This window comes from Terrapene carolina, unplaced genomic scaffold (genome assembly GCF_002925995.2).
Source record: "Terrapene carolina triunguis isolate 2854851 unplaced genomic scaffold, T_m_triunguis-2.0 Scaffold132, whole genome shotgun sequence".
Taxonomy (NCBI): Eukaryota; Metazoa; Chordata; order Testudines; family Emydidae; genus Terrapene; species Terrapene triunguis.
In genome coordinates, this window is record NW_020664483.1 from 1,587,514 (window position 1) to 1,595,489 (window position 7,976).

Genomic DNA, 7,976 nt, shown 5'->3' on the forward strand with positions numbered 1-7,976 from the left:
CCGGTGCTGCCGTTGGACTCCCAGTAGGTCTTGGGGTTCCTGTCCGTCAGCTTGTTGGCTCGGTGGGAGTTCGAGGAAACCTCCAGCTTCTCCCAGCACTTATCCTCCTTCACTTCCACGCTGGAGCCTGCAGGGAGAGGGGACAGCGCTGAAGGGAGCTGGGCGGGGGCACAGCTGGGGCAGGGGGGCCCCGGGCGACACCCCCAGCACTGACCCTGGCAGAGGTTGCGCAGGAAGATGTCGAAGAAGGGGATGTTGATGGGCTGGTGACTCCGTCTATGCTCCTCAATCTGACCCAGCACCATCTGGAAGAGAAGGGGGTGCAAAGAGTCAATGGGGGGGGACCTGGCAGCCCCCTTCCCCACTGCCCGATCGCTGGACCCTGGGCAGCAACCAGCCCCCAAGGAACGCAGCCCCACAGGTGGGGAGGGGGGAACTGAGTGAACTGGGTCCAGAGAGAGCCTCTGCCCCATGGCCACTTCACACACCACCACCCCCTCCCTGCCCACACCCTTCCAGAGACCACCAACCTCTGTGACACCCTGTACCCCATGTTCACCACTTGTATATGATTACATTTTGTACAAAGTATGCCTTGTGAGGTATCATTTGAAAATCCATAAACTGCTGAATATCATTGTCCTGTTAAGATCTGTGTAACAACACTGTGTGTAAAGCTATGAGATTTTACTGCATGATTGTTACTGAAATAAGGTGCCGTTCTGGGTAACGCCCACAAACTAATTGTTCAGAGACAAAGACGCCCTAGCATGCCAGCAAAGTACCAAAGAGCCGTTAAGTACTAAATCAGACATTCACCAGCTGGGGGGGAGGGGAGGGAAACAAGGAAGTTACAATTCATCAGGAGGGCAGTTTGGAGCTCAGGTACGCAACAGCACTGCCCGACCCCATGACCCAGCACGGATTTTTCCAGCACAAAGGGCAGGAGTATAAGAAAGGGGGAAATGTCCCTCGGCCCCCTCTCTTCTGTCCATCTCTCTGCTCATGACAACGACGACGCACAAGGAGCTGAACAAAGGGAGGAGTGGTCCCAGGCTGGGAAAAGACCCAGCCTGTGAAATGTGTTGCAGTTGCTGGGGAGAAAAACTCCTCCTTTTGCTTTTAAACCTACTAGTCCTGGTAAAGTTTAGGAATTCGCTTGTGTTTCTCTCCTTTTATTCCTTTTGTGACCAGTTCTGACTGTTCTGCCTTCCCACCTGTGTCACTTAAAATCCACCCTTCTCTGGTTAATAGACTTGTCTCATGGCTCTATCTAAACCCCTGTGTTTGACTGGCGTGTTTGGGAAACCTCTGCTTGAGACACCAAAGACTGGCACATGATCTCCAGAGCTGGAATGCCGAGCGAGGAGCTTACGCTGCCCGGGAGGGTTCAGCGCAGTGTAAGAGGCAAGGCTGGGGCGGGGGCTCTGCGGGTGTCGCCCTGTATGTAATTCATGGACGGCTGGGCACAGCAGCACGTACTCAGCTGGGAGCGACTGCGCGCTGGGGGCTGGGAGTGAGCAGAGCCTGCACCGGTGGCTGTTCCCAGCAAAGCTGTGTAAAAGGCGTCCCAGGCGGGAGAGCTAAGGGGACCCTGCAATCCAGGCTGCACCCTGGGGAAAGTCACGCCCTCCCTCACGCCAGGCCACCCCCTGCAGAGACCACCAGCCCCTCCTCACAGACAAACAACCTCCGCTCCCTTGAGAGACAGCCTGGGGCCCCCGGCTGCTCTCGACCCGGATCAGCGCCCCAGCAGGCAGAGGTTCCACCCACCCATCGGGCAGGCTGCCCCAGGCGGGGGGGGAGGTCTCCCCCATGGCAGAGCCCCTGTTCACCTGGGCGGGGTCAGGACGCACACCCCACACCGAGCACGTGCCCCGGCTCACCTGGATGCAGCCAGCCAGGATGCTGGTCGTTAGCTTCTGATAGAGGCTGGCGTATTTCTCACAGTCGGTCACCAGGTCCCGCAGCTCCGACCCCAGCAGCAGGTTGGAGTTGTGCTTGTCCAGGGCTTTGGACAGGGCCTCCTTGGTGCCCAGGCGGCACATCACCACGGCGCAGTCCTTGTTGGTGGTGGCCAGGCGGTGGAGGAAGCGAACGAACTCCTGCACCACCTGCAGAGGGAGCAGCGCGGCCTGGGGGTTGGGGCACCGGCCTGGGAGCCAGGAGACCTGCTTCTAGTCCCACCTCTGCCAGGGGGCTGGGGCGAGTCCCTGCTCTCCCTGGGCCAGTCGCCATCCACCTCCCACCCACCTGGTCTATGGGGAGTGCAGCTCCCTGGGGCAGGGCGGCTCCCAGCTCCTGCGGGGCCCGGGCTGGAGTCTGACAGAACAGAGACAGGCCCCAGCTCTGGCCGGGGGCGTTGAATAAACGGGTGATGCCGGGGGCCACAGGCCCAGCTTCCCCGGGCCAGGCCTGGCGCAGATCAGGGCTGTTACGAGCCAAGGCACCGGGCAGAGACTTCACCAGCAATTCCTGCCGCGAGCCCGTAACTGGGGCTGAGCGAGGAGTCCCTCCCTGCCCCCGCGTCCTGCTCCAGGACTCCCCCCCCACCCCCGACAGGGCCCCCCCGGCCCCCTCACCTCCCGCTCGGTGCTGGGGGCGCTCATGGAGGACAGACAGGGCTCGATGCTCTCGTGCCAGGGCAGCGCCTCCTCCTGGTAACTGTCCAGGAGCTTGTTCAAAATCCTGCACAAGAGACGGGGGAAGGTGGGGCCTGAGGGGAGAGGCCAGCCGCTGCCAGTGCCCCGATCCCCCCATGTGCCCGGCCCTCTGGCTGCACGGGCCACTCTCACCCCATGCCTGCCCCCGCCCCCCATGACCCTCAACCCATCCCTCCCCACTGCCTCGGGAAACCCCAACTGACCACACACACACCCGCCTCGGGACAGCCCCAACCAACCCTGACCCCCAAAACAGCCACCCCAAGCCCCAGGACAGCCCCAACCAACCCTGACCCCCAAAAGACCCCCCCCGGACAGCCCCAACCAACCCTGACCCCCCCAAAACACCCCCCCCGGGCAGCCCCAACCAACCCTGACCCCCAAAACAGCCACCCCCAGCCCCAGGAGAGCCCCAACCAGACAGGCCCCTGCACTGGCTCCCATTCCAACCTGGGACATCCCAGCCACACTCTCGCAGTACAACCCACAGATCCCTGGCCAAGGTCCCCCTCCCCCGGTGTCACCTGAGGCTCCCTGGCCCCCTACTCCCCCACCAGTGTCATGAGAACCCCACCGCCCCCTTCCCCCACCAGTGTCACCTGAGGATCCCCGGCCAAGGTCCACCTCCCCCCATGTCACCTGAGGATCCCCAGCCCCCGCTTTTCCCCACAGTGTCACCCCAGGATCCCTGGCCGCCCCCCACCCTGAGTGTCACTGAGGACCCAGCCGCGCCCCCCCAGTGTCCCCGAGGACCCGGCCGTGCCCCGCACTCACCGGAGGGTCCCCAGCTGCACGGCCTTCTCGGCCCCCAGCTGCTCCAGGCTGCGCAGCAGCAGCAGGAAGTGCTGGCGGTCCCGCAGGGCCTCGGCCCCCTCGCTCTCGGGGCCGGCCTCGTCGCAGACGCAGCGCTCCAGGGCCAGCACCAGCTCCTTGGAGAGGCTGCCCTCCTGCAGGCGGCCCAGTAGCGTCTGCACGTCCACGTCCTTCAGCTCCAGGGCTGAGCCCGCCTCTGCCACAGGGAGAGAGCCGTGGGGCCGGGGCCGGGCACTGCATGCCGCCGGCTGCACGCTCGCAGGCAGTGTGGGGCTGGGGGCGCCAGGTGCCTATACCCCTGTCCTCAGGCTCTCAGATGGGGCTGTGGGTGGGGGGCAGGGGGCTCCGCACCTGCATTTCCCAGGCTCTCAGACACGGGCTGTGGAGGGGAAGGGGTTGGGGGCTCCGTGCCTGCCGTTCCCAGGCTCTTAGGCGGGGCTGGGCAGTGGTTCCAGGGGTGTGGGGGGGCATAGTGCTCCGTACCTGCCGTTCCCAGGCTCTCAGACAGGCGCTGTTGCGGGGGGGGGGGGGGGGGCTCCGTACCTGCCGTGTCCAGGTTCGTGGGGAGCTGGTGCTCCGCCAGGCGGCTGAGCGCGATCTGGGCCAGCGTCTCGGTGGCGTGGCTGGGGGCGGCGGGGTCCTGGCCCCCCTGGCAGCAGCTCTGCAGGGCCGAGTGGATGTCACAGCTCACCAGCTGCTCGGCCAGGCCCCGGTGGCTGTCGATAAGCAGGCCGGCCACCAGCAGGCCGTTCTGCACGGCCGACGAGGCCCTGCGGGACAGAGCGCCAGGGTGAGCGCCCGCGGGCACCAGCCGCTGCTCCTCCCCAGTGGGTCTGTGGGGTGACAGCACCCCCTGCCAGCAAGGGCCCTCCCCTGGCCAGGCACCTCCCAGAGCCTCCAGGGAACTGCCCCCCAACACTGCCCCCACGGAAATGACCCCGCTCGGCCCCCATACCCAGCGGTGCCCTGCATGGTGCGGATGGCGGCAGGCAGGGCGCAGAGCAGGCTGTCCGAGTCCTTGCTGGAGGCGGAGCCGATGCTGGCGAAGATCTCCCACATCATCGGGGCATCGGCGTGGTTCAGGGGATAGGGCTTCTCGCTGGCACCCAGCAGCTCGCAGGTCCCGGCGCCCACCAGCACCTTCAGAGCCTGGGAGGCCAAGGGAGCCAGTCAGGGAGGAGAGCCGGCGGCACCAGCCCCAGGCCGAGAACACAAGGCTGCCCAACGCATCCTGGCATCCCCCTGGGATCCCCGCACTGGCCACCCCACCCCACCCTCTCCCACGCAGGATCCCGGCATGTCCCCACCTGAGCCCACTACAGCCACCACCTCCCCGTGAGCCGCACTTCTCCCCCCGACAGATGCCCGGCCCCGCGGCTGCCGGCGCGCACTCACCGCCAGGCCGGCTTGCTGGACCAGCGCCGAGGGGGCGTACTCCTGCATGCAGGCCAGCACGGCACGCACCCCGCCCTCCGTGGCGAAGAGCACGCGCCAGTCGTACTTGGCCATCAGCACGCAGAGCAGGCGCAGCGCCAGTACCACCAGCAGCTTCTCCTTCACCTGGTTGGTCAGCAGCTCCACCAGCATCTTCACCAGCTTCTCCCTGCGGGGAGCAACGGCGGGCGGGTGAGGAGCCGGGCTTGGGCAACCGGGGACTGACCTGCTGCGTGGCTCCAGGTCAGCTCTGGCCCAGAAACCAGACCCCCAGGCCCCCTACGGGCCTCCCACCCCTCCTGGCCCCACCGCGTCCCCCACTCCCCAAACCCTCACAGGAGTCCCAGCAGGGCAGCCAGGTTTGATTTCCAGCTATCCAGAGGTGCAGAATCCACCCCTGCCCTGGGAGTTTCTTCCAATGACTCAGCAGATGAAATTCAATATTGATAAATGCAAAGTGATGCACACTTTGGAAAACATAATCCCAACTATACATATAAAATGATGGGGTCTAAATTAGCTGTTACCACTCAAGAAAGAGATGTTGGAGTTATTGTGGATAGTTCTCTGAAAACATCCACTCAATGTGCAACAGCAGTCTAAAAAGTGAACAGAATGTTGGGAACCATTAAGAAAGGGATAGATAAGAAGATAGAAAATATCCTATTGCCTCTATATAAATCCATGGTACGCTCACATCTTGAATACTGTGTGCAGATGTGGTCCCCCCATCGCTAAAAAGATCTATTGGACTTGGAAAAGGTTCAGAAAAGGGCAATAAAAATGATTAGGGGTATGGAACGGCTGCCGTATGGAGAGAGATTAATAAGACTGGGACTTTTCAGCTTGGAAAAGAGACGACTAAGGGGGGATATGATAGAGGGCTATAAAATCATGACGGGTGTGGAGAAAGTAAATAAGGAAGTGTTATATACTCCTTCTCATAACACACAAACTAGGAGTCACCAAATGACATTAATAGGCAGCAGGTTTAAAACAAACAAAAGGAAGTATTTCTTTCATATAATGCACAGTCAACCTGTGGAACTCCTTGCCAGAGGATGCTGTGAAGGCCAAGACTATAACAGGGTTCAAAAAAGAACTAGATAAATTCATGGAGGATAGGTCCAACAATATCTATTAGGCAGGATGGGCAGGGATGGTGTCCCTTGCCTCTGTTTGTCAGAAGCTGGGAATAGGCGACAGGGGATGGATCACTTGAGCATTCCCTGTTCTGTTCATTCCCTCTGGGGCACCTGGCATTGGCCACTGGCGGCAGACAGGATACTGGGCTAGATGGACCGTTGGTCTGACCCCGTGTGGCCGTTCTTATGTTCTTATCACCCTCCTTGGTAAACATCTGGGCCTTACATCTCACAGGCATGTGTCAACGGGCCCGTTAGCACTAGTGTTTTCTCCCCAGAAAGGTCCTTGCGCATCATGATCAAGTCACCCCTTGGTCGGCTGGTGTCCGCACTTGGTACAGGGAAACCGGACAGGGGTCAGAAACGAGCTGCAAGCACCCAGGGCTGGAAAACCTGCCTCACAACAAGCGACTAAAGAAGCTGGATCCAGGCCGCTCCTCGGACGAAGGGCGAGGAGACCTGCTCGCAGTCTGTAGGCACCTGCCTGGGGAGAACACTGCTGACACGGGGGCTCTTTGATCTAGCAGACAGAGGTGGGAGGAGAACCACGGCAAAGTTCAAACGGGAAATCAGAGACCTGTTTACCAGGGAGGGTGACCGGCCATGGGAACAGCTTCCCAGGGATGGGGCAAGTCTTCCACGGCTTGCGGTCGCTACGCTGGGAGGGGCCATCTGCCCAAAGCCCACCACTTACTGGGCTCCATGGTGCCACTAACCCAGGAGACTTCAGTCCCATGCAGGAGTGACGGGGTGACGCTCTCTGGCCTGCGCAATGCACAGGATCAGACCAGCCAATCACAACAGTCCCTGCCGGCCGTACAATCGGTGACATGTATCTGTTACCCCTCACACACCCAAATCCTTTCTACGTTGCTGTAGCTAGACCGTAAGGTTCTGGAGCCAGGACCGTGAGCACAGCCCAGGCACCCAGCCCTGACTGGCATCCCCTGGCACTGCTCTAATAGAAACATCACCCACGGGCAATGCCCGCGCCAGAGACAGACACCGGCCACCAGCCGCCCCTGCAGACAGGAGCAGCTGGTTTTCCTGCCCCTTCTCTCCAGGGAGGCACTGGCCTGCCACCTCCAGGTCTGGGCATGCCAGAGAACTGACCTGATGGTGAGCCCGCCCTCGGGTTTGATGACCTGCCGCTCTCGCCCGGCCTCCTCCTCCAGGGTCTTGATAATGAACCTGAGCCCGGCTAGCTGGAGCCCCACCTCGGAGCTGGACCTCTGGATCAGTTCCACCACCTCGGCAATCCTCTCCAATGAGCTCTTCTTCCCCGAGCCCTTCACGCTGCACAACACTGGCCAGGACCAAAACAGCCGTCAACCCCAGGCCGCCCCACGAGCCCTCCGGCCAGCCCCTCCCCTGCCCGAGCCAATCGCTGGGGCTCCCCTGCCCAGACCCCCCTTGGCCAGCAGGGCCCCTCTTTAGCTAGAGCCCAGCCCCCAGCCACGGCCACACGCAGCTCCCTCCCCGGCCGGCACGTACCCTTGGCTTTCTCCTCCGCCATCTCCGGGCAGGGCAGCCCCTCCGCTCGCAGCAGCTCGCTGAACAGCTGCCAGTCGGATTTCTCCGGGGGGGCCGGGGCGGGGGCAGGCACTCTGGCGGTGGGAGGCTCTTTCTTTGGTTTCTTGGACACCAGGGATTCGGCGGACTCCGAGGGGGCTGCGTCCAGACCCAGGCCGCCCGGCTGCGCCCCCCCTGGGCGGAGGAAGTACTTGCTGTAGACATGGGAGCTGTGCAGGTCACTCAGGGTGCAGCCCTGGCACTGCTTGCTCAGCTCCCGCAGCACTTTCTGGGCCAGCTCCACCGGTACCGACAGCTGGATCAGGGCTTCTTCATCCAGCTCCGACAGCTGGAAACGCAGGGCCTGGGTTAATCCTCAGCAGCCCGATGTCCCCAGGCCAGCCAGAAC

At 62.2% G+C, this 7,976-nt stretch overlaps 1 protein-coding gene across 1 annotated transcript in view; it reads right to left on the reverse strand.

The window, feature by feature from the left end:
- The window catches only part of LOC113406737 (cullin-9-like), a 21,707-nt gene that overhangs the window by 4,380 nt on the left and 9,351 nt on the right, over positions 1–7,976 (reverse strand). Inside the window, exons 5-14 of the mRNA XM_026653132.1 lie at positions 7,550–7,916; positions 7,169–7,361; positions 4,872–5,079; positions 4,432–4,625; positions 4,020–4,246; positions 3,438–3,672; positions 2,583–2,688; positions 1,887–2,114; positions 215–305; positions 1–127 (exon numbers count right to left, since the gene is read on the reverse strand). The exon at positions 1–127 is cut by the window's left edge and continues 12 nt beyond it. Of these exons, the coding sequence (XP_026508917.1) occupies positions 1–127; positions 215–305; positions 1,887–2,114; positions 2,583–2,688; positions 3,438–3,672; positions 4,020–4,246; positions 4,432–4,625; positions 4,872–5,079; positions 7,169–7,361; positions 7,550–7,916 (1,976 nt within the window). The remainder of the gene's footprint in view (positions 128–214; positions 306–1,886; positions 2,115–2,582; positions 2,689–3,437; positions 3,673–4,019; positions 4,247–4,431; positions 4,626–4,871; positions 5,080–7,168; positions 7,362–7,549; positions 7,917–7,976) is intronic.